Here is a 27,355-nt window from a genome sequence, read left to right on the forward strand (position 1 = left end):
ATAAATGCGAGTACATCAACATAAACGCAGCAGGCAACCCACATTACTACCCATAGTTGGTAAACTATCCGACCGGTATTTGCGCTTTGAACCAGCCCACTTTTCGCTGCAATTTTCATTACCGACAAGGATAAATGGCAAGCCACTTTTTAAGGCGAGAGCCTTGAATGCCTCATCGTTGTCAACAGAAGTTTGTCAGCAGAAGTGTCACGCTTTTTGGTTGGTCGAAATGGTTATGACGTCAGAGTGCGCGGATTCGAAGTAATGAGGTCACCCACGGATACCTGACGCCCCCTTTTGGAGCACACGACAATAAAATAGTTGTCGTCTGCTCCGACAGGGAGCGTAAGGCGTCCGTGGGTGACCATATTACATACCTCATTACTGCGACAGAGAGAGAGTCGTGCTAAAGAAGCAGTCAAAGTCGGCAGCCAAAGTGTGTAATGGTAATGTGTAGTCAAATAAATCACTAGTACAGACAAACAGTCTCGCAGCCGATGCCAAAGAGCGCGCCAGGAAAGGCTTCCGCCTTGCAGCGCTTTAGAGAGCCAAAGTGACCCCTGCATTGTTTTGTCTTCACGTGTGCCAGTTTCATCGTTACGAGTTGGCTCGTTTTCAATTTCGGCGTTGTCCACACACGCGCCTCACTGTGTGTAGCTCGGCAACAAGGACATGTTAAGAACGAATTAAACCTGACAGTCTTCATTTTGGTATTTGGTATTTGGATGCAAGGCCAATGAAATTTCTGTATTTAGTGTCCATGCATTTTGCAGTGAATAGACCACCTGTTATATGACCATTGATGCGATACACACCGCCTGGCGGCTTTTCCTGCAGTGGAGACGTACTTTCAGTTCGTGGGCACAGACTACTCCTCGTGGGCGGTCATGCACATTTGCAACAGTTGTGAGTGATGGAGTTTGAACATACGGCGACTGAGGGCGCTGCATGGCACTCCTGATTGCAATGTAAGAAGCCTCTAACTTACCCCTTCTCCCCGGCGTACTCACCTGTGGGGCAGAAATGTGGAGGCTAACGAAGAGGGTTCAGCTTAAGTTAAGGACAACGCAGCGAGCTATGGAAAGAAAAATGATAGGTGTAACGGTAAGGGATCGGAAGAGGGCGTAGTGGGTCAGGGAACAAACGCGGGTTAGTGACATCCTAGTCGAAATCAAGAGGAAGAAGTGGGCATGGGCAGGGCATGTAATGCAAAGGCAAGATAACCGCTGGTCCTTGAGGGTAACGGAGTGGATTCCAAGAGAAGGCAAGCGTAGCAGGGGGTGGCAGAAAGTTAGGTGGGTGGATGAGGTTAAGAAACTTGCGGGAAGACGGTGGCCGCAACTGGCAAAGGACAGAGTTAAATGGAGAGACGTCGGAGAGGTCTTTGCCCAGCAGTGGGCGTAGTCAGGCTGATGATGATGATGAGTCGCAATATGCACCACGTATTACCCAGTGAGTGCAGTACTCCACTTAATGCGGGTAAGGCACCCATCTGGAACCGAATCTACGAAACTGTTCGCTTTGGAACCGGCTCGCTTGCCGCCCTTATAGAAATGGTCTATAGACAGTCTATAGACTTCTTATTGACTCTATTGACTTCCTATACATATTGTTTTGTCTATTCATAGTCTATAGACTGATTATAGACAAAAGTCTACTAAAAGTGTATGGCCATAAATCTATAGATTGTCTAGACTGTCTATGGGATTTGTATTGCCTATAGACTTTTCTCTAAGCTTTGTCTATAGACAGTCTATAGACTTCATAGACAGAAGTCTATAGACCCTCTATATACTGTCTAAAACTTTTTTGTAAGGGCGCGGAAAACGAGCCGGTTCCAAAGTGAAGTCTCGTGGATTCGGTCTGCGGGTGGCGAATTTTGAAAAGCATTCACATTATGACTCTCCAGTTCCCTTTGTTCGTTTTGGGAGATTTTTTGTTTGACAAAAATTTTTCGGTCGAAAATTGGGCCCATGAGGAAAAGGGAATATTTAAAAGTTTTCGCTGAATTTTATGCACTACTGCAGAAAAATCTTTCGCTTGAAGTTATTTCTGGCTAAAGAAAAAACGTTCAAATACAAACCGGAGACAAAGAATACAGCGAAGGCATTCTGACTAGCACACTGGTTAACTAATATCGAAAAGTCCATTTTTTAGCTATTACTTTTAGGCTTCTTAATTAATTAGAGGCGTGCAGCCCACCGAAAGTAATAACCAAATCAGTCGTCAGAATTTCGAAAACGCGCTTACCCTTAAAGGTTGCTTTGCCGGCGAGCTTCTCCAAAGCGCCTGTATTATGGTGCCATGTAGCCAAACTTTGGTGGACCACAGGGCCTATAATAACCGCGTTATAGAAAATTCTAAACGCTATTACTTAAGGTGGGCTACACTCCTCTCAATAATCAAGGAGCCTAACAGTAATAGTTAAAAAGTTAGCTGTTCAATATGAGTTAACCATCTTGGTAGTTACCACGTCTTCGCTGTATTCTGATGTAGTACACCGCTGACCATGCTATACCGAAAAAACGCTCTTCTAACTCAAGAAAGACTTTTTAAAAATATTGTGTAAAGTCTTAGATGAAACACCCTCTATACAGGCAGTGGAATCCAGTTACTCTTAACTCACTTGTTAGAATTTGCGGTGTATTCTAACCGGCTATTCAGTTCCCTTGAGATCACGTGGGCAGCAGAATTGACCTTAACAGAAGACTGGAATTTGTCGTTGTAAGCGATTTTGTTCCGCTGAGACACTGCTAATCAGGGCGGTGTTTCGTGCGACCATCCCGCAGTTAATTTTAGCATTACATGCAAACGTATAGCCTCGTTGGCAAACATTCAGACCACATGTTAAGGCGAAAGCCTTTATTGGCTCATACTGTCGTCCATTAACAAAGCGTGTCACATGTGTTTAACGCGGGAACTAAAAAAAGATAGAGGAAAACCAATGGATATGATTCAGATAGAGGTGGAAAAAATGAACCTAGAAGCCAGGTTTGATGACTGCAGGTTATGTAGTTAATTAATTATAGGCAAAAAAGTCTAAATTGCGTCGAAATAGCGCGGACGTCGATATAGCCACGGGAACGGTGTGACGTCACATCCACCGGAAGTTGTCATCGCATAGTGAAAATTGTCACACAATGGTCGGGAAAATCTTGGCTTTGTGTCAAATTAGATGGAGAAATGTATAATTAAGCGTGCTTCAGTTTCAGCCTTGGGGCAAGCTTCAGGCTGTCATCATCATCATCAGCCTGACTACACCCACTGCAAGGCAAAGGCCTCTCCCATGTCTCTCCAACTAGCCCTGTCCTTTGTCAGTTGCCGCCACTGTATCCCCGCAAACTACTTAATCTCATCCGCCCACCTAACTTTCTGCCGTCCCCTGCTACGTTTGCTTTCTCTTGGAATCCACTCCGTTACCCTTAAGCGGTCATCTTGCCTTCGCATTACATGCCCTGCCCAAGCCCATTTCTTCCCCCTGATTTCAATTAAGATGTCATTACGCGTTTGTTCCCTCACCCACTCCGCCCTCTTCCGTAATTAAGCGTAATTAACACTTAAGATCCCCGCAAGATGTTCAATTCGGGTTTCGATATAGCCACGGAAACGGTGTAACGTCACATCCACCGGAAGTCGACATGGCATAGTGTCCTCGGCTCACAAGTCACAAGGTCCCGAGTTGTAAACTTAGTAGCACACCCGAGCGAGTACTATCTCTGCTGAAAGTAGCCAGGCCGCTCTTACTTCTCCACACTACATCCAGAGAGTTTTCGCATCATTCAGGCGAGGATAGCGATGCAGCAGGTTCGCGTCGAGCACATTATCCTCGCAGACGACGGAAGCTGGCGCCCGCATCATCACCGCTTTACCGCAAGCCCTCTCCCGAACCAATCACAGAAACCCGTTTACATGGAAAAGACGGCATATGGTTTTCTTGTGTCCCTAATGCACAGAATCCAAGTATTATGTAGTGCGCGAGGCTGTACTGATACACTCCTTCATAGTATACTTCTTTTCTTTTCCAGGCATTTATTCTTATTTCAGGCTCTACATTTCCAAGCCGATGAAACCTATTCCAAAAGAAATCGACAAAAAGGCTGAGAAGGCCATAGCGCGCTCTAGATATAAGAGAAACGTCGGTTGGGAATATTCCACCTGTCTCATCATCATCATCATCATCATCATCATCATCATCAGCCTGACTGCGCCCACTGCAGGGCAAAGGCCTCTCCCACGTCTCTCCAATTAACCCTGTCCTTCGCCAGCCGCGGCCACCATATTCCCGCAAATTTCTTAATCTCATCCGCCCACCTAACTTTCTGCCCACCTCTGCTACGTTTTCCTTCTCTTGGAATCCACTCCGTTACCCTTACGGACCAGCGGTTATCTTGCCTTCGCATTACATGCCCTGCCCAAGCCTACTTCTTCCTCTTGATTTCAACTAGGACATCATTAACACGCGTTTGTTCCCTCACCGACTCCGCCCACTTCCGGTCTCTTAACGTTACACCTATCATTTTCCTTTCCATAGCTCGCTAAAGATGGCAGTGGACCAACCGATAAGGGCCTTCCGAAGTTACTACTTCTAAGCCAGACTGTTTGAAAGGAAAAAACGTCCCTACTTGCACCCTGTACTACTTTGCTGTCTCCTGTCGCTGCGCAGGCTTTAAGCAGCATGAACCTATTAAAGAAATTTTGACTCCACTCAAGACTTCCTTGTATGTTCTAATTACGCACTCAGTTTCAAGCTTTCAAGCAGGAGGTAAAGGAGAATTTAAGATTTCTTCACGAATTATCTAATCTTACAAGGAACACACATTCTTACGTCACAAGATGTAGAGAACAGTTTAAAGTGGTCACACCAGGAGCCATTTATTCTACACACAAACTATCATACACTCTGCCAACACTTTTAAATTCGTTTCATAAATCAGGTCTTGGTTTCTATACTCTTCATGTACGAGCCTTACGTGAATTTTTTGTTACTCATTCTTTCTAAAATAATCGAAGAACCTTTTTCATTTTGATTTGCGTGTCTTTTTTTCCCTTATGTTGTGCACATATTTCATTTGAAGTCAATTGTTACTTATGTCTATTTTCTTTTATATCGTTGTTTGCCTTGTAAACGAGGCTGCGGACTTCAAGTCGCTCTCTTTCTGAAGCGACTTTTACCCGCAGTCTCCTTCATCATGTATGGAAATACAGTATTATTATTATTATTATTATTATTATTATTATTATTATTATTATTATTATTATTATTATTATTATTATTATTATTATTATTATTATTATTATTATTATTATTGTTATTATTATTATTACACCTTGTCCGCATGTATTATTTCACAGCGGTTAGCAGATCATTATTTCACTGCCTGTCGTTTTTCGCCGAAATATAAGCTACCTGGAACCACTGCATCAAACGGCAGGGATGCTAATATGCTAACTGTCACAATTATGGATGAAAGAAAATTGGATATGCTGATAGGGTCCTTTCGCTGGGCACACTTAACTGAAGGCGAACCGGTGGAGATAGTATACAGAAAGTTGTGTAATAAACTTGACCAGCTGAAAGAAACGTGTACTCGGAAACTAGTGCGTAAAAAAAGGCGGAATCACAACTGGTTAAACCCCGAAATTATGCGGGCAATCGCAAATCGTGATTGGCTTTGGAAACGCTCTAAACGTGTTCCTAAAAATAATGACCTTCGTTCTGAATACAGAACCGCCAGGAACAGGGTTGTGGCCCTTATTCGATCCGCACGACGGCTGTACTTTCAGCAGCAGTTCCAACGATCCTATAAAAATCCTTGAAAAATGTGGTCTCTGATTAAACACCTTCAGGGAAATGATAGGAACCTGTCTTGTTCGGACGTTTTGGTAGACGAACTTGTGTCGAAAGGTGATGATTTGAATAAGTATTTCACGCTAGCGGCCGAAATGGCAGCAGCACGGCAAGGCTTGAAATGTACACTAAAAAATTCTTTATCAGCTTCCGCATATCTTCCAAGGCTATCAAAGGACGATCTTGCCAGGCTAGTGTTTAGCTTCCGACGAAACAAGCCCGCCGGAATAGATGGTATATCGGCTGCGCTGGTACAGCGGAATTTTCACGCTCTTTCGGACATACTGCTCTTCTTGATTAACGGGTTTCTGGAAAACGCCGTAATACCTGAAGATTTGAAAACTGCTATCGTAAGGCCGCTGTTCAAGGGAGGACAAAAGAACGCTATCGAGAACTACAGACCGATTTTTATCCTGCCAATTTTATCACAGATTCTAGAGAAATTCCTATTTGAATGTCTGACTTCCTTCTTAGATAAATTCGATGTCATTTCAAACCGTCAATATGGGTTCATTAAGGGAAGAGGTACTACATTATTGCTTGAGGAATTTGCTGATGAATTGTACGCTGCTTTCGATGAAAACACGTTTAGCTGTGCTCTTTTTCTAGACGTTAAGAAAGCGTTTGATACGGTTAATCATGCTATTTTATTACAAAAACTGTACCTTCTGGGTTTTCGAGGACCTTTCTATGCTATTCTAAAGAATTTCTTAAGCGGACGTTCACAAGTGGTCAGAATTAACAGCCAAATGGAGCACAGTGCAAAGCTCCCTGTGAAAGCGAGTGTACCACAGGGATCTATTCTATCTCCATTGCTCTTTAATATATTCACAAATGATCTCAGCTCAGTAACATCCAAGTGCTTGATTTTTCAGTACGCGGACGACACAGTTCTGCTCACGAAGCATATTAACTACGAGACGGCAGTGAATGTGTTGCAGGAAAACATTAATTATGTCATGAAATGGTTTTCCGAGAATGGAATCTCGGTGAACATAAACAAAACCAAAATGATATGTTTCAGAAATCCTTTAAAGACTCTACTGATAGACAGACAAGTATTCTTGCATGATCATGATTCCCTTCCCTGTGGTTGCAAGCCAATAGAATATGTAAACTCGATCAAATATCTTGGTGTTGTTTTTGACAGCAGCTTATCTTGGCATGACCACTTGGCATATCTGTGTGCTAAGCTACGGAAGGTTACATGGTTACTCTTCAATATGAAGTCTTTGGTGCCGATGTCGGTGAAAAAAACTATAATTCATGCACTTGCGTACAGTGTTCTCAGATACGGCTTAACTGCATTTGCGCCATGTCCTTCACGCTGGCATTGTCGTATTGATAGTATACTAAAAAACATGTTGAAGAGCATTGTGTACAATTGTCACATGCCATCCGGCACGGACGTCTTTCAGTTCCTAGGTCTTCCGTCATTTCATTCTCTTTTTGTGCAGACAGTTGTTCAGCGGCATTTTTGGAATTCAGACTTTTTAATTATTAATACTCCTAAACGGAAATTAAGGAAAACAATTCGTTATTATGTACCGCGCAGTGTAACTAGATACGGAAAAGCAAGGCGCTGTGCTTATGTACCTGAAATCTTTAATGAATTACCGGATGAAATTTTTGCTGTAACTCCTATGCGTGACCTGAAGATGCATCTGAAAGCCCTGTGTTGATCTTGGTATTCTTCTGTTAGAGTGAAGTTATGCTTAAAATGTTCGTTATTTCATTTATTTTTATTTTTATTTTGACGTATACTCTGGGTTTAGAGTTGAATTTCTGAATACTTGTGCTGTTAACCTGTGTTTTCCAATTTTTGTTTGTTTTTTTGCTCTCGTTTGGGTGTAACGAGAAGCGTTACTGTATCTATTGCCTTTTTTGTAGTCCTGGCCGTAACTGCCGGGCCCAGTCACTCAAGCCTCTTGTTGGCTTTGACGGGCCTGAACCTTATTGTATTAGCTACAAAGTGGCAATAAACATTATTATTATTATTATTATTATTATTATTATTATTATTATTATTATTATTATTATTATTATTATTATTATTATTCCTTCTCTGCGAAGTTAGCATGTTTTCCGCCGTAAATCTCGGAACACTAAATTAGTAAACCTTTACTAACGTGCCATTCTCCCAGGATAATTTCATAAATTCGTTGAATGGTTGTGAAAATCGCGCCTGCCTGCAGTGAGCGAAACAGAAGTGAAGAGATGAATCGTCTTACTAGGGTAATGGCAGCGAAGCACATGACAGCTGGAAGGCGATAATTTTATTTTTTATCAGCAGCCAACGTCCGCAGAAGTCCGCAGTGCCTATGATGGCCACCACCTATTGTGGAGGGGTGCTAAAGACCAACCGACAAGTAGAGCAGACGAAAACTTAGGAAGGAAGCGTCTTCCTTCCTAAGAACAATAATAAATTCAGGGGGCACTTTGGCTCTCTAAAGTGCTGCAAGGCGAAAGACTTTCCTGGCACACTGTTTGGCATTGACTGCAAGGCTGTTTGTGCTGTACTAGTGCTTTATTTGACTGCACATTACAACTACACACTTTGACTGCCTACTTTGACTGCTTCTTTAGTACGACTCTCTCTCTGCTTTGATGATTTCGGTGGTATCCACGGCTCTGTTCGCAGTAATGAAGTATGTAATGTTTGGTTTATTGGGGTTTAACGTCCCAAAGCAACTCAGGCTATGGGCCGCCGCGGTGGCTCAGCGGTTACGGTGCTCGGCTGCTGTCCCGAAAGACGCGGGTTCGATCCCGGCCGCGGCGGCTGGAATTTCTTTGGAGGAGAAATTCTAGAGGCCCGTGTACTGTGCGATGTCAGTGCACGTTAAAGAACCCCAGGTGGTCGAAATTTCCGGAGCCCTCCACTACGGCGTCTCTCATAGCCTTAGTCGCTTTGGGACGTTAAACCCCAGAAACCAGAACCAGAACCAACTCAGGCTATGAGGGACGCCGTAGTGAAGGGCTCCGGAAATTTCGACCACCTGGGGTTCTTTAACGTGCACTGACATCGGACAGTACACCGGTCTCTAGAATTTCGCCTTCATCGAAATTCAGCCGCCGCGGCCGGGATCGAACCCGCGTCTTTCGGGCCATCAGCCGAGCGCCGTAACCCCTGAGCCACCACGGCGGGGCCAAGTAAGTATGTAATGTGGTCACCCACGTACGCCTTACGCCCCCTGTCGGAGTGGACGACAACTATTTTATTATTTGTCGTCTGCTCCAAAAGGAGGCGTCAGGCATCCGTGGGTGACCTCATTACTTCGAATCCGCGCACTCGTCATAACCATTTCGACCAACCGAAAAGCGTGAAGCCTCTGCTGACAACCTTCTGTCGACAACGATGAGGCATTAAAGGCTTTCGCCTTCATAAACAGCTTGGCGTCGTGGACAGTGGCAGGTGCGCTTGGCAGCTTTAGACACGAAGCAAAATAGAGAAGAGAACCGAGTCTACTGATAAGAACCGGCGACAAACTGTTCTTTGAGAGAACCTTCGTCGAGCGTCCGCATGATGGGGTCGCGTCCTATTTGGACGCCATGGAGAGCCTGTCAGTAGCTTTGAGCTTTAAAGACAATAAAATCAACATTAGCGCTTAGCACTACACACAATCGAGAGAATACTAGGGGACTGGTGGAGAAAAATCAGAAAAGAAAAATTCCACCCACCACTACTGAAACCAAAATAAGATAGCTTAACACAAACAAAAACAGCGTAGAATGAGGGGAAAAAACTGCACAGAGTACGGTTGAAAGTAAAAAAAAATATTGGGGAGGAGGTGCCAAATAAAAGATAAAAAGCCACTTTGCGTTCCTAGTTAACGTGGCACTTTTCACCCACCCGATTCTAAAAGGATGCCAATAGTATCTGTCTCATCATCATCATCATCATCAGCCTGACTACGCCCACTGCTGGGCAAGAGCCTCTCCCATGTCAACCCCATTAACCCTGTCCTTTGCCAGCTGCGGCCTCCGTATCCCCGCAAACTTCTTGATCTCATCCGCCCGCCTAACTTTCTGCCGCCCCCTGCTACGTTTGCCTTCTCTTGGTATCCACTCCGTTACCCTTAAGGACCAGCGGTTATCTTGCCTTCGCATTACATGCCCTGCCCAAGCCCACTTCTTCCTCTTGATTTCGACCAGGATGCCATTAACCCGCGTCTGTTCCCTCACCCACTCCGCCCGCTTCCCATCTCGTAACGTTACACCTCTCATCTTTCTTCCCATAGCTCGCTGCGTTGTCCTTAACTTAAGCTGAACCCTCTTTGTTAGACTCCACTTTCTGCCACATTGGCGAGTACCGGTAAGATAGAGATACAGGCGTGACGTAGATGATATGAGTGGAAAAGGGTTGTCAGCCCACTGCCGTGGGTGCCACTGCATACCGCTTCTTGAACAATGCATGGTTTTAAAAGGTGCACAATAACCGGTTGACACGGGAAATCATAGAAGCGGATTGGATATCACTTTTGAAAGATTGTTGTGTTAGTACCCCCTCTGTTTCATTGCTGGAAAAAGAGCTCGCACATCTGGCTAATACGCTTTGCTAGCGCATGGTTTGACGGCGTGGTGGTCTTGATGTCGATATAAAACCACCTTTCCTTTCTGAAATAAACCAGTGTTGGAAGTTAGCGCCGTGTGTTGTCTGTCTTTCTCTGTCCTTGTCTCTTTGCGCTACGTTTCTACCTTTCAAATATGAACCAACAAGCCCAAGCATATACCCTTCTGAAGATACAGCTGTTGTATAATTTTCTCTCGAGGGATAATGGTAAACTGCCATTCATGATCTGAGAGACCCTGCCAAAATGCGCTCCATCCCATTCTTAATCTTCTAGTTATTTCACTCTCATGATCCGGTTCAGCGGTCACTACCAGCCCTGAGTAGACTTATTCCCTCACCACTTCGAACACCTCGCTACCAATTTTGAACTGGTGTTCCCTTGCTAGACTTTTGAACATTAGATTGGTTTTTTACGTGTGGGTGTCCGTTGCTCATAGTATGCGTACGGTATGCTTACTCTTGGCAACGGAGGCATCTTCCCACCGCAGAGAATAATAACTTGTTGCAGAGGGCGTATATCGGCTCCGCAGCTTTCGCTCCATTGCCAGAAAAAGTTGTCGCGGAATACTGCTATAGTGTGAGCGCAGAAAAGTTTTCCCTACTTATTTTGCAGCTCTTTGCACAGTACGTCATCATTTCAACATGTTGGAGCAGGTCACTAGAATCTCAGATGCCCTTGCGCCGTAAAAAATCGTCATCATCATCAGTTCACTAGAACCTTGAACTTCCCATTTAATGTGTTCTAATGGCGGCCCCCAGATGTCACTAGTTGGTGGTGTCCTGGAGCGTTGACTAGAATCTCAGATGCCCTTGTGTCATAACAATTCATCATCATCATCATCATCAGTTCACTAGAACTTTGAACTTTCTGTTTAATGTGCTCTAATGACGGCCCCCAGATGTCACTAGTTTGTGGTGTCCTGGAGCGTTGACTAGAATCTAAGATGCCCTTGTGCCATAACAATTCATCATCATCATCAGTTCACTAGAACCTTGAACTTCCCGTTTAATGTGCTCTAATGACGGCCCCCAGATGTCACTAGTTTGTGGTGTCCTGGAGCGTTGACTAGAATCTCAGATGCCCTTGTGCCATAACAATTCATCATCATCATCATCATCATGAGCTCACTAGAACCTTGAACTTCCCGTTTAATGTGCTCTAATGACGGCCCCCAGATGTCACTAGTTTGTGGTGTCCTGGAGCGTTGACAAGAATCTCAGATGCCCTTGTGCCATAACAATTCATCATCATCATCATCATCATCAGCTCACTAGAACCTTGAACTTCCCGTTTAATGTGCTCTAATGACGGCCTTCAGATGTCACTAGTTTGTGGTGTCCTGGAGCGTTGACTAGAATCTCAGATGCCCTTGTGCCATAACAATTCATCATCATCATCATCAGTTCACTAGAACCTTGAACTTTCCGTTTAATGGGCTCTAATGGCGACCCCGACGGCACTAGTTGGCGATGTCCTGGAGCGTTGAGCAAGGTGGCGTCTGCCACTCCGCCGCTGCAAAGCAGGCGCTTTTGGCATTCATTCGTCCAGGACAGGTCGGCTCGTTGTGCTGAGTCAGCACATGCTCGAACAGTGGCCTGTGCTCTCGGACCACCAACAGAAGGAAAGGAAGCGCTCCATCAACTTTGACAACAGTCGCAGGTGTCTGCAGAGTGAAGCGTCAGTCGTCTACCACAAAACACCAAACTATACTCTCCATCCAATTGTTATGGCAAAGGAAACGCTAGAAAAAAAAAACACCATTTCTCTGAGCAATGCACGACCACGCCAGTAAAATAGACTAAGCAGCATTTTTCTAGATGGCCGTGTTTTTATTGTTTCCGCGACATCTTTTTCTATAAACTTCCCCAAAATTTGCTCAAACAGAAAAAAAAAACTTTAGAAGCCTTCCACACCTGGCACCAGAAAGGAGTCCTCGCAGTCTTCGCACAATGGACACTTAATTCTCATCGTTTGCAATAATGCCTCTCGCCCTAACTTAGAGAAAAACGTCAAGAGCCTCGACATTTGTATGTAAAAAAAGTAAAAGGCGTCCTCAGATTTCAGACATGAACAGCACACGCAGTTGTCTTGATCACTGTATGCCTGCGCGAGGATATTCAGGTGAGCGCAAATATTAATAACTAGGCAATTCTAGCACGTCAGTGAACAATAAGTTATAAAAGGGAGCAATTGCTCGCTCATTACAAATCTACTCCACCTTGGGGGATTCCCTAAACATTGGAAGAACAATAAGTTATGCTGAAATTAGGCAATATTGTTCGATATTTAATGAAGGTATTTGATAAGGAACATTAAATACCCTAAAGTCGTGCAGTGCATAGAAAAAGTTCTCCAGCCCTAAAAGCAATCACGAATACCCCTAAAAATGTGTATTTCGTTGTAAATTTATTCCCACCCTTCAACCAGTGCAGCTTAAAACCCTGAGCAAGAATTTATTCGCTTCGTCTTTACATCTTATTCTGAAAATGAATTATTTTAGCTGCCACGATAGCTCATTGCCTTTAGCATTCGACTGTTGCCTCCGAAGGTGCGGCATTCAGCACGGGCCATGTCGGCCGTGTATCTGTGGTGGCAAAATGCAGAAAAAAAATAGCGGAGCACTGTGCGTTGTTGGTGCACATTAAAGAATTTCAGGTGGTCTAAACCAGTCTAGACCGCTCCCCTGCGACCTCTTCCATGAACGTCATGCAGTTTCGGGATGTTGCAGCTCACATTGCCCACCGTAAATCCTCTGGCTACCGACCCCATGTTCGGTGGTTTGAATCTTTACTTGAAAGCAATTTAGGTTTCTATGTAACTTTGTCAGGGCTACACTAGAAGCCAGACACCATGAGCAACGAACTCCTACAACGAAACAACATGCGGTGCATACTAAACGTTTAGTGGATTTCTTCATTACACCGCCTTCATTTCCATACCCGACAATTCCGGACAAGCACTTTTCAATGGGAATGAGTTTAAGAACGCAAATTTTTCATACAGTGGAAGATTTCATTACAGCAATAAATATATCCACAGATCTCCGGTCGGCAGGCTTGCATTTCTCTTTTGCTTTTACCGGTTTTTCTGTCGTCAAAAACGTTCCTCATTACTTTTCTATGACAGTCTTAACTGCTCGGTGCGAGCAATGTAAAAATTGAAAAAAAAAAAGATTTTGCTGCGCATCGGAAGATTGGTCCATTACCTCCACTCTTTTCATTACATTACCTGACAATATTTCAATATTCAAAATTTTTGTCTAAGAATGCTGTACATGAGCAACTAATGTCCGCGAAGGCTCACATCAGGGAAAGGAAGTCATACTATGTATACATCATCACCAACATACTCTCTTCGATGGAGGCGAAATTCTAGAGGCCCGTGTAGTGTGCGATGTCAGTGCACGTTAACGAACCCCAGCTGGTCGAAATTTCCGGAGCCCTTCACTACGGCGTCCCTCATAGCCTGAGTCGCTTTGGGACGTTAAACCCCCAAAAACCATAAATCAAACCACAATCTCTGCGCATTACTCGTTCCTATGAATTGTCGCATACTAGAATACCTGAGTGCCTAAAGAAACTGTAAAAAAAAAAGGAAGCTTTTGTTTCTGGCAAAAATTAGGTTTCGCGGATATACATCTCACGTTAGCTATGGTATAGCATCAAAATTATTTATTTCTTTGTATTACGATATACTACTAAAAACACTCTTCCGAAAGTAGCTCAGATTATCCCGAACTGAAGCCTTCCGATTAGAACGGAAAGGATTATTTGGAGGGCCCTGATGAACGGGTATGATGACAGTCGTTATATCCCTTACATTGAGGTGGAATATAGGAAAGAGTGCCTCTTTAGGTTGGCACAGGGTAAAGCAAAAAAAAATGCGTCCAATGCTTGAGCAGAGGTCGTAGTACACCACATCTGCAGTCTGTCAGGTAGCATCCTACACTGCGACGTTCGAGGAAATGATAACCATTACGATGTTTTCATCTCTTTGCAAAGAATGCCTCTCCGGCGACTCAGTGAAAGAGCGGCTACATTTGCGAAACGATGGCGCCCGGGATTTCCGATCCCTGCAGTGCTACTGTTCCTGTTCATTCAGGCAGCATCATCAGCCGAAGAATGCCTAAAGCTCAAGAAAACTGTAGCTATCAACTGGCATCTGGTACGTACCGTCGCCGATTGCAGATGGCATTGCGGGACAATCTGCGCTATGCCAACGCGGCAATAGTGAACACAAAAACACTATGGCGAAAATGCATGCGCTTTCGAAAGCATGCAGGCAAAGCAACCCCTCCAGTATGCGTAACTACTCGAAAAAGACAAATTTTGTCGAGCCACATCACCAAGGGTAACCGCGTTTTCGAAATTCTAAAAACTGGTACGACTGTTACTAATGACGGGCTAAAAATCTCTGATTGCAAAAAGGCGCCTAAATCTACTAGCTCAAAAGTTAATTATTACAAATTAGTTGACCAGCTTACTACTTAAGACGATTCGCCGGTTTTCCGGTGTCCGCCAACACTGATAATACTTTAAGGAACGAAACAGCGCAACTAAAACGAAGGACCAAGAAAAAGAGAGACACGAACACGCGCTGACTTACAACTGACTGTTTTAATCGGAAAACCACATATAAATATAAACCACATATCTCTAATCGCGGCGTCACAGGCTCACGTCGTCATCGCAAACCACTAACATAAAAAGAAAGGAAAACCATTGGCGAAAGGTAAGCACCTACAGGCTCCCACGCTTTTCCAACAGATATATCTCGCGCTTAGACAAGGCTATCGAAGTGCTGCTCACACAAGAGTCACCTTCTGTGCAGATATGATACGCCTCTACCACTTCCCGTACCAGTTGTTCTTTATGGCGATACAGCACAACAGTGTTGTCAAAGTACGGAGTGCATAGGCAAGATTTGCAATGTGCAGCCAGTTTTGACGAACCGGAGCCACGCAAAGAATTAGCGTGTTCCAAAAGGCGTTCGTTCAGGCACCTGCCTGTTTGACCCACGTAGAAATGGCCACACGAGAATGGAATCCTGTAAACGACTCCAACTCTGCACTGCACAAACTGAGTGGCATGACGGACTCCGCACCCTTCTGTGGCGTTGCCGTTTTCTTTCTTGCGTTTCACTGACGCCGGAACCTTGCTCAGCCTATTAGGCGCTGAAAACAAGACCTTGCCCCCAAACTTCGCCGCTATCTTCTTCCATCTGTGAGACAGCCGATGCACATATGGGACTACCACCCCTTTGTTCTTACTTCCAGTGTCATTTTCAGCTACTTTTTCTTTCTTTGTTTTCATTTTCAAGAGTAGCCTGTTGCATGTTGACACTAACACCTCTTCCGGAAAACCTGCTGCTCTGCAACGAGACCATTGTGTGTCAAAGCTTGACCCAACTTCATGCAAGCATGACTTCTTAATTGCCGCTCCAAGGCACGCCATGGCGATCCCGTTCTTCACCAGCTTGGAATGATTTGAATCAAAATCAAGAAGTGGCTTTTGCGTTCTTGGTGCGTAACGCCAACATACATGGTTCCTTTGAAAATTGAAGTTGACATCCAAAAACTGCAGGCGTTCTTCAGAAGGCATTTCATAGGTAAACCTTAGTTCAGGCGCCGTGCTTGAAAATACCTTCATGATGTTATTGACCACTTCAGGGCTTGCTTCCGTTGGTAGTGCCACAAGATAGTCATCCACGTATCTAAGGATGCTAGAGGTGCAATCCTTGAGTTCTTTCTCCAGTGCCCTGTCCACTGCGCTTAAATATATACTGCTCAAAACCGGTGCTACGCTTGAGCCGATGCATATGCCGGACCGCTGGACGTATGTGTCTCCTCCCCACGACACCAATGTACTCTGCAGATACACGCTCAATAGCTCCATAAAAGAATCAACTGATCTGCAGGCCTTATATCCGGGTTCGCCGCGGTGGCTCAGTGGTTATGGTCCTCGGCTGCTGGCCCGAAAGACGCGGGTTCGTCCCCGGCCGCGGCGGTCGAATTTCGATGGAGGCGAAATTCTAGAGGCCCGTGTACTTTGCGATGTCAGTGCACGTTAAAGGTCCCCAGGTGGTCGAAATTTCCGGAGCCCTCCACTAGGGCGTCCTTCATAGCCTAAGTTGCTTTGGGACGTTAACCCCATAAATCAAACCAGACCGAACCAAACCAAACCTTAAATCCGGCCTCGGCTGCACGCACGGGTGGGTCATTGCTGCGACGGGTCTTCCCCAGCGCTCGCAGCTCAAACTTGACGGCGCCAGTGCTCAGCTGCCGCGCGGACAGCACATATGGCTGCAGGTGCAGGGAGACTAGTACTTTGGTGCGGCTATATCCCCTCCCAAGCGGCAAAAGTAATTGGCCCAATATAGGGCAGACATTGGCAAAGGCCCCACAAACGACTGCAGTGAAAAGATACATTTGCAAGATTGCGCCGATTACCTGCGCTGCTAGGGATGTCACCGGCCGCAGGGACCTGATGACGCGCAGTCGGCAGTCGTCTTATAGGCTCTTAGTGATGACGTCACAAACATTGAAGACCAGAGACGTGAAATAGGTGACTAAGTGAAGACGTATTCCTTTTAGAGACTGATGAGAAGCTTTGTATGAGTCGGGCAAATGGCAGGTGGAAAATCTGGCTTGCCTATAACGCCGTCTACAAACCAGAAATCTAGACATTAACGGCTGCACTGTAAAAAGCCTGGAGCCAATGTGAATCAGTGATATGTATGCGTCTGTGTACGTAGCGTATTTGCCAAAATTAACCTATCAACGCAGGTTTCTTTCTTTGCCGCGTAGCGAAGCACTTAAGGCAGCCCTTACGCTCTCTCCAGCAGCACAGCTAGTCGGACCAATACTGGAAATGTGTTGGCATAGGCCGGTCAAACAAAGAACCACGCTTAAACCATACATTTGCAATATTAGATCAATCTATCGCGATTGATTGATTGATTGATTGATTGATTGATTGATTGATTGATTGATTGATTGATTGATTGATTGACTGACTGACTGACTGACTCACTGACTGACTGACTGATTGATTGATTGATTGATTGATTGATTGATTGATTGATTGATTGATTGGCTGATTTATTGATTGACATACCTTTCTTGTCAGTGCAATAACTATATCTAAACCCACCCGTGCTTGGTTCCATGTGTACGCCGCAACCTGCTGGCTGTTCAAGCTTGCAAATAAGGAATGGATGGAATCGCTCTGCATCGACAAACAAAGCAAGTGCATTGTGGAAACGTTTTACCCGTTCGACCGAACCGGAGGATATATGGTGTGGTCGTCGGGCGGCAAGTAAGCACTGCGTTTTCCCCTCTAATTTTATCACTGCCTTGTTGGCAGTATTGGCAGCAGAAGGCTAGAGTTTCGGCATCCGCATCAGCTTGCCCGCTTCGAATTTGGAGCTATGTCCCCCATACCTGATCTTGTTTACCCCTTCTGATCCGTAACTGGAATCACAATGAAAATAAGTACCATCCCTTTTATGAGCATCGCGGTATATCTGCCCCTGACTCAATAAACGTGGGAAGGGTGCAAAGAGCGATAATATACTTATGCCAGGTGCTAGGAAATAGTCTGACCACGTGCAAGACATTTGTTAATTTAAAATTATGCTAACCCTGGAATGTACCTGAGAGATTCCAGGTTTCCTCTGGACATGTTAATCCCTGTTGGTTGCAGTGTTTTAAATTTGTGGATTAGGAATGCTTCTCTGTATTTTCTGTCCCTAGTTGATTTGAAGCCTGACTGAAGAATGAACAATTTGAGTTCATCGAATTTGTGATGGCGTTGATTAAAATGGGTCGACACTGCCTTCTGTTCATTCCGTGTTGTGTCAGTGTCCGTGTTGTGCCAACTCATGTATGCTATAAAAGTTGAAAATTTGTTTTGAGGAAAGGAAATGACGAAGTAAACGTCTCACATATATCGGTGGATACCCGAATCGCGCCGTAAGGGAAGGGACCACAAAGATTTTTCGGCAACCAGGTAGGCTGTATGTTTCATGCGCACATCTAGTTGAACACACTCGAACGGAGACATGACGAAAACTCCAGCCACATGCGCATATGGGTTTTGCAACGGTGACCATGTTTGCCAGCATATCGAAGCTTTGTTAAGCCTACAAGTAGCAGAATCGCTGGATCAATTAATAAATAGAGCATATTTGTTGATAATTTTTATCAGTAATCACGGGCGAGACAAGATAAAACAAATGACGAATGTCTCATTTATAGCATACCTAGGATACCTGAATGTTTAGAATGTTCTCCTCTGCAGTGTTAGGATCAGGCACAACACTTCCTGTCTACAGGAGTGCGCTGCCTGTGGCAGTCATGCTGCCAGGTGTGTTAGGAGCCTAAAGAATGAGACTTTAGACGCTATAATTCGCACGGGTATGGCGTTGAGTGCTCTTTTGTGAAAAAAAAAAAGCACCACAGCTATCCTTGTCAGCTTTTCGCCTCCGGTGAGCGTCGCTACCGTCGTCCCGCCTTTCAATTCTCTCTTAGGAGGTACTATCACGCAGCTTTTTTTACACAGGAGCCTTAGTAGCCCAGGAGCTCCCCATCTTGACGAGTTTCGGCTGAAAAGCGGTAAGTGGACGCCGCAGTTTACATGAGCCGAGAGAAATATAGAGGACCTCTGTAGTGTACCCGCTGTTTTACCTAAAATGTTCTTTTAATTTTGGGCTTTGCAAGTTAGAACGCTTTTTTCGCCATAGCGTTGTTAGCATGTGTAACGCATGAAATTATAAGACGTGCTAACTAGTAAGCAGGTTAGCTCATATTGAGCAGTAACTTTTTAACTATTACTGTTAGTCTCCTTATTTATTGACAGGCATGCAGCCCATGATAAGTGACATCTGTACCTGCTTTTAGAATTTCGAAAAGGCAGTTATCAATCGCTCCATGGCCAAACAAATTTGGACAATTCGATGAATTACGTGCATTGGCGGCGTTGGTTTGCCTGCAAGCGTCTAGAAAGCACATGTATTCTGACGCAACGCACCAAAAATTTGCTGCGCTAAAGCGTAGATGGTAAATTCGTTTTCAAATTCTAAAAAGCGATATGGATATTACTTGCGGTGGGCTGAGCTGTTCTCAGTAAACGTTGGGAATAACTTTAGAAGTTGAAACGGTAACATCTCAATATTAGTTAGCCGGCATATTAGTTAGCACGTCTTGTATTCTTATTCACTACGCCGCTGACAATGCTATGCCTAAAAAAGCGCTTTCATTCAGAAAACCTATTTTTAAAAATTGCAGAACATCTTGGATTAAACACCTGGTATATGTTCAAAGTCAACTTGTGCGCAAAGGAAAGCTAAGCTAACGCAGCGAGTAATCTCCAAGCGCATGCTTTAGTATCTTCATAGTTATGTCACATATAAGGTCATAAACTTGATGCTCTGTGCAAATCATATATGACATTTGAGTGCGCTTTTAAATGCGTTCTTACAACAGTTTCTTTCATATTGCGTCTTTCTATTTACAGTAATGAACAGGAACACATATTTCAGTTTTTCATATGGGACATTTTTTTCTTACCGCACAAATGCTTGCGTATGCGCTTTATGGTAAGACAATATCAGAGTTTGTACACATTAGCAACCAATATTTATCGCCATATTTGTTCCACCAATGAAGTATTTGAAGAACTGATTTGTAGAGTGCATAATGATGTCTGTGATTGTAGAGTTTGTTACTGCAAAATCAAATACAGATTAAAACAGTGCCTTTTCACAATAACCTATAACTAGAAGCACTAGTAGATAGTTCCTAAGTTCTGTAAGTTTGCAAAGCTGCTACTGGTGTCTTCGTTCGTGCCCAAAGTATCAATAAATAAAAATATAAATAAATATAAAGGATCGATATACGCTGCTAAACCGAGGCACAGGAATAAAACATTCAAGAGAGTGTGGCGGTGAATTATTGAGGCTTTGATTCCCAGCCCAATATATTTTTCCGCGAGGTTGTTTTCCGTTGTGCAGCTTCCTGCAAGAACAAAAAGTGTAGAAGTTCTGCAATATCGATTAGAAAAGCTTGAACAAGAAACCCTGCTCAGCGACGATACTGAGCCTTTGCTATAGCTTCAGTAATGCACTGATAGCCTCCAGGGCTGGAATACATTTTTAATGCGTTCCAAGAGCCTACGTGACATATAAATTATCATTTTCACTGTCAACATTCTCGCCATTCGTTGGTTTCAATGTGTTGAGATTCGAATGAAAAATGTGCTTACTCGAAAATCTTACAAAACGGCTACCAAGAACGCTATTGAAGTTAGGTATTAGCAGAACTCGCAAGAGCTGTATGGCGATAATAGACACCTTTAGCACATCGTGTACCGTGTTACCTTTACTGGTACCGGAGTACCGGGAGCTCGCTCGCAGCCAATGCGCATGCTCAAATCGCCTTGACGGCGCCAGATGGCGCCAGGTACCCGGAAGCTGCACGTGCTCCTGACGCATCGGGGCCAATCAGCGCGTGCTCACTGGCGGTGGGCGGACTTATTCACTACTTTTGTCTTTATTCACTCTATTTTGTCTTTCAACGAGCAGGAGGATACCACCAGATTTTGGACACTGACCACCACACGTGGAGTCTCGAGCACTACTGCAGAAAGAGTGAGTGAGGCGCCTACTCAATACAGTTCTCTAGGAGGTCTTGCGGTGACAATGGCTGCCATGGAGGAAGGAAAAAGAGAGGAGAGGCCCTTTCCACACAACACCATGGGAGAAAAATGTGGAGGAAATCACGTGGTTTTTTTCGCGATCGGGAGGCCACCTAGTCCGGGCAGCTTAGCAACGGCGTCGTAGTTGCTGCTTGCAAGCCGGGCGGTAGCAGACGACCGCGGCGTAGCAGTTGCGGTGCGGCGTACTTTTCTCAACTGCTCGAGTTTGTTTTTGATCGTGCTCACAAGCTTACGTTGGCGCCGTTCACTCATATCTCAGGCGGAATTCGCTGCAAAACTCTCGTTGTTGCGTGCATTGATTTCAACGTGCTCGACCACAATCGCACGGGCATTTCGTCAACTGCGTCACTGCTCGGAGCCGTCGGGAGACCGCCGCTGCTTACTGAGGAGCACTCGCGCTGTTCGTTTACCATTGATTCAATACGCCGTGCGCTAGAGAGGTCGTCGGCATATTGCGCGGACGTTTCGCGTCCTGTGCGTGCAGTGTGCGTGTGCCATTCGCGCTCCCGTTTCCATCGGCAGTGAAACCTCGTTGCTATTAGGCGTGCTCTTGCAACGCTCTAGTGATCGTCACTGGTGTTAGTGTAACTATTTTCGTTTTTCGCGATTGCGCTTGTGTGAGCAGCGGGGGCCATGACATCGGTGGAGGGCGATATTTTAAAGGAAGCCGCTGCGCTCGCTTTGCATGCTTGCTCGCCCCTGTTATACGCCGCCGGTAAAAATGAAAAGATAGAGACCCTGCGCTTAAACAATACCTTAGAGATTTTTTTTTCTTTAATAAAGGCGAAGGGTTAGTTTTGTTCACTGCAATTATCTACATAAAGATACGAATGCACACAGGATGCCGAGAACTTCATTTGTAAAAAACATTTATTTTCTCACAAAAAAACAACTCGCACGAAAAAACGTGGCTATTTACAATATCTTCACATCATATACAAGAACACAAAGGCTTCTGCTCTATAACAAAGTCATCAACTGCAAACAAATGACATTTGTCAAAACTTCAACCCCATACGCAAACCTGCGCTCGGCTGCAGGTCCTTTAAAAAAAAAAGCACTTTTTATTTTCGCGATACCTTCATTTGAGGAGAATGCAAAGGATTAAAAAGTAAACTGACGTAAAAAGGTCTGTTAATAATGGGGTGAACTGTGCCTAGAATTAAAAGGAGTGCCATACGCCGTGCGACGGTGAAGAATAAATGGGCACTCTTATTTTCGTTTCCACATTTCGTTTCCACATTTATTTTCGTTTCCATTATTTTCGTTTCCAATAAATAAATAAAACATGTGCCCCCCTCGAAAAAAATTTCTGGCTACACCACTGCTCGCGTGGAATTCGTGCGGCTAGGGGCCCGCGTTTCTCGCGTGTGCTTAGTTGTCCTTCGCCCACCGCAGTAATTGAAAGCGACGGTCACTTCCCGTGCTTACAAGAGTTGAGGAACAGGGAGGAGATTTTCGATACCGGACGAATGCCCTTGCCGGGCATCGGTGGCCGTCGTGTGGTTTCGCGCGACGAGGGGCCCACGTTTCTCGCGTGTCCTTCACCTCACCCGGTGAATGCTAATTTCGAGCGCTGAGCTAAACAAGCAAGTATACTAGTTTCATCGAATGCAGCCTTCAACTTCAGAGTCCCAGGGACGGGCGTTGCCAAAGGGGGGCCACCGCAGATAACCACCGTAAGATGGGCCACCGCAGTAATTGACAGCGAAGGTCACTTCCTGCGCTTGCAAGAGCTGAGATAAGTATTTTTCTCGGCTGCTACTAATTGTGACCAGGGCCGAGCAGTTGGAGACGGCGCGGAGACGACCAGTACGAAGCAGTAACTGAATGTAGCCGCCTGTCTCGCACGGGTATTTCCGCTTTATTAACTTCTCCGCTGACGAACACCGGCATAGGGTGCCCTAAACCGGCCGGTAAGCAGCCAAGCGCCACCAGCGCGGGGATCTGTGCCCCTGCGGTAGCATGCTCCTTCGTTGGCTTTGAAACGCGCGCGCAGTAGTCGAGGGCGGGACTTATGCGATGACGTCAGCCCGGACAAGATGGCGCCGAGCTGGTTTCCGGCTTCACAAAATGTCACGTGACGGCCTCTCCTCTCTTTTTCCTTCTCCATGATGGCTGCACTGGTTACCGTGCGGCTCTCGGAGCGGTGGCCGTAGTGTGGAGCTGTCGCTGTCTCCGGGAGCACAAGCTATAGCGTCCAGCTGGTGCGGGTGGTGCGCCCCAACAGGGGGCTGAGCAGACAATAGTGCAGTTTTGAGAGGATTATGTCATAAGTATGCCACTCTTTAATGAGTTAGCATTACAGCGGTTATGTGAACGACAGGCCTGCGCCAGATGTAAGCCCAACAGAGCGTGCAGCAAAAGAAAATTTCTTCTTTAGGACATCGAGCGGGATTCAAGCCCGTTGTGGCCTCCGTGATCTTCCTGTGGCAGCCACCTTCCGGTTGCTCATTCTTCCTCTCTCCCCTTGGCAGGTGGCGTTTCGCTCTGCTACTACCTGCATAAGAAAAGCACAGGGCCCACTATATAAGAGAGGTATTCAAGTAGAACTTTTTGCTGGCCTGGCTTCCTTTCATTTCTTCAGTCAGCCGCGCGGGGCGTGGCCGATGGCTTTTTTTAATGCGAAAGCATTTCTTGGCTCATGAGTGGCGCACGCAGGAAGCTGTGTACGAACTGAATAAAAATGATGAAAAGGTCGGCGTCAGCGAGAATCCAACTCGGCCTGCGGCGTGCGAGACGGGAACGCTTCCACTCCGCTACGACGGTTCAAATTTTTGAAGTTGAATCAAGGCGAGTCTAGACAATGCACAGATGTCTCAGAAACGTGTCTGCGAGGTATGTACTGAGGCGTACACGCGTAATTATGAGCATATAATAAATTACAGATGTACGTTTCCGGTAAATTTCCTCCATCCTTGGAGCGCAATCCTAGCGCCGTCATGTGGCACCAACTGAACCCCCCCCCCCCCTCGCAATGTACAGCGCTGGTCCAGCAGATGGCGCGCGCGCAGGCGCATAGGCGACATGGCGAACGCGCATGAGCAGGAAGAACGCACAGTAATAGAAATTCTTCCGCATTACTGCACATAAGCAGACCTAAGTGCACCCCTGAAACTTTTTTGCTGCAGTGCCTCCTGTGATAACTCGCTCGGCTCTTGAAGCTATAGAGCTTTCAAGAACACTCTACAACTATTCAATATTGCAGCGTCATCAGTAGTGCAGACCACCTCGTTACTTCTCACGTCTTGTCTATACGCGTAGTTTGAGCGTCATGACCTAGGTTGTGCCTTATTTTTAAGAACGAATTTATACATCTACCTATGTATGCTTATACTTATGCATAGTATATGAGTGTATAAAGTATAAACTTAAAGTATATAAATTAATAACAGTATTTCCTATTATACTAAAATATATATGCTTTTCCTTATCTGAATGTCTATTGCTGAATATTATGCCACCATGTCGATCCTTATAAGGACACGAGGATCTGCGCACTATGGACACGTGTGGTAAGAGGCATGCTGAACCAAGAACCTCTAAACCTGCGTAGTCCTCAGCCTGTTTTAGCTTGCAAGCGGGGCGCTTCAGCGTAGCCACAAGTCTATCCCGTGTGGGATTACAAAACTTCTATATTAATAGAGCAATTTCTTGCATAACTCCGTATCCATGAGAAGAAAACCACATCGACTAACCTCTCCTGACTACTTCCCACCCTTCTGTTTTTCTTTGCACACCGCTCTGTAGGTTTTGCAACGAAAGCTGATATCGTCGAGAGCCTGTCTGATACCACTTTCAAATTCCGTCTTTTGCAGAGAAGACTTCGTTTGTCTGTGTTTTATTCAGCAAGACCATGAAGAAGCTCACCAAAGCAGTAATGACAAAGATCAACGACACCTTGAAAAAAGCCGGGTACAAGGGCAATGTTACATGGTTTCGCACTGGATGTTTGAAAAAGGACGATTACTCCGATGTTTTAGGGGAAGATCCCCTTCCTTCCATGTCAGCGGATAGTCAGCCCGTGTAAATAAAGCGGCGAAGAGAAATGAGCGTGCGGCGTTTTGACCGTGGTGTAGTCTTCGTGCAGCTTTCTTGTGAACCTTTTTGGCGGCAAGTGGTAATAGTAACGTGGTATGCAGTTGCTGTGCGCCGCTTTCTGGCGAAGCTAATAACCACTGCTTTCTACTAAGACAAATAATGCAAATGCGTGCTTTCAAGAGAACCAGCACTGCATTGGACAACAGGCACTGAAGATTAAAGGCACAAACTCCACGAAGTGGAGGAATATATGCTTGATCTATCACCTCTAAACTGAACCTTTCTTCACGCTCTCTGAACGTCCTGGATTGATGTCCTCAGTGATCAGTACTGTCCCTTTGATCTATATATGGATCTCTGACCGGACGGGATTGGCATCAAAATCTCGACCTCGAAAAGGGAACTATTTGCGACCGAAGTAGTGGAGGGTTCCGCTGATCTGCCTCATTTAAAGTTACAAATTTTTCAGTAATAAAGCTGTCCGTTGCAGGTTTTTCTAGTTTCTTGTGAAAGTAAAACGTTTTGTACATTAAACTGTCTCCAGAATCTGTATACCTGTCGCTCTAACACCCATTTCAGGTAAGACTACCCAGTTGTGGCCAATAATAAAGGGATGCCTTAAACGTGAACAGACCTATTTAAATGTTTGCCGCAAAAGTAAACCTTCTGTGCTGAATTTAAAGCGTGGTAGTCGGGCACCTCCATGTTTTCCTTACAAGCCTAGTGCTTGTAGAACAGAAACGCCAATATTAAAGATTTCCATCAAGAAAGAGTAAGCTTTATTTAAGCTTGGAAAGAATGCTTCCTCCCTTACAAAAACGACCTGTGGGCGTCTATAGACTGTCTATAGCATTTGCATTGGGTATAGACTACTCTATAGACGGACGGTCTATAGATTCTATAGGTTGTCTATCGACTTCCATCTATAGAGTAGTCTATACGCAATACAAATGCTATAGACAGTCTATAGACTGTCTAAAAAATATTTTTATGAGGGCGGTACCCACGCAAGCGAATTTCTCGATTTTGCATTTCGGAGAGCAGGTGGATATAGCCAGATGTTGGCCATGGATCATGGCGCCTGCACTCTGACATTGTACGATAAAAAAGAGTGAATAAGACGGCTGAACGAAATGCCACTCAAACTCAGGGCCATCAGAATGGTAGATGACGTCCATTTTTTTTTTTCACCATCTTGCCTCGCGTTTACTTTCATTGAAAGACAGAGAGCCGGAACGTTTATGCACTGTTACTAGAGTTTTGGGAGTCTTCATGGGTAGAATCCCAACTCCAGGACTCTTCTGGCGGCGGCTTAGGCCCGTCCACCTGGACAGAGCTATCTCCCACTGCTCCTGCGTGGCATTGTGCATGACTGGGACTGCAGGGTTCTGCTGACATCCTCATGCGGTGTGATATAGTGTGGCTGTATCTCCGCGCCGTTGGAATGAGGGCCGGTAGAGCGTGTAGGTCGAGTTTCCACCATAAAAAAGCCAAACTCAGAATTCTCTTTCGTGCACTTTTAGGCAGAGCTTAATTCCGATTTCATCGATCTTGTCTGAAGCCTGCTTGACCGTGAAATTGAGCCTCGAGCCGAAACAGAAGTGAGAACCGAAGTTCTAGAGCACCTGATGCGCAATGGGCATAGCCACGCTAAATCGTCTGCCATTTTTTTTTTTCAGCATACATGAGATGGAGATAGACTGAACTGATTGGAACAGTCGTCTGGGCAAGATAGTTAATCGCCGAAGCGAAAGCGTACATTATCAACTACAAACACGAGCTGAAACGAACAAAATTAATAGGACGAAATCGCAGTGCTAAAATACGGCGGTGAAATAATTTGATTCGATGGGTAGTTAGTTGGTCGTGGCGGCGCATCGAACTGCGGGGATTTCTAAGTTAAATTGGGAGCCACCACAAGTCCTTGTTATTGATGGTGTTGGCCTTATGAAATATGGCACATAGCCACACTTATAGGTTTAACGTTAAGCGACAGGAAGAGGGTAGAGTGGGCGAGGGATAAACGCGGGTTGATGACATCCTAGTCGAAATTGAGAAGGAGAAATGTGCTTTGGCCGGGCATTTAATTTGAAGGCAAAATAACCGTTGGTCCGTAAGGGTAACGGAGTGGAGTCCAAGGGAAAGGAAACGTAGTAAGGGGCGGCAGAAAGTTAGGTAGG

At 45.1% G+C, this 27,355-nt stretch overlaps 1 protein-coding gene across 1 annotated transcript; it reads left to right on the plus strand.

Moving 5' to 3' along the window:
* Positions 1-14,421: 14,421 nt before the first annotated feature.
* On the plus strand, positions 14,422-25,178 carry LOC149330770 (uncharacterized). Its single transcript, XM_089559973.1, has 5 exons — positions 14,422-14,583; positions 17,617-17,735; positions 18,981-19,033; positions 21,001-21,066; positions 24,953-25,178. Exons 1-5 carry the CDS (start codon positions 14,422-14,424, stop codon positions 25,162-25,164), a joined length of 612 nt encoding a protein of 203 aa, XP_089416099.1. The 3' UTR covers positions 25,165-25,178.
* The last annotated feature ends 2,177 nt before the right edge of the window (positions 25,179-27,355 follow it).

The sequence above is a fragment of the Amblyomma mixtum genome, chromosome 9, assembly GCF_055824585.1.
Source record: "Amblyomma mixtum isolate Tamu chromosome 9, ASM5582458v1, whole genome shotgun sequence".
Taxonomy (NCBI): Eukaryota; Metazoa; Arthropoda; class Arachnida; order Ixodida; family Ixodidae; genus Amblyomma; species Amblyomma mixtum.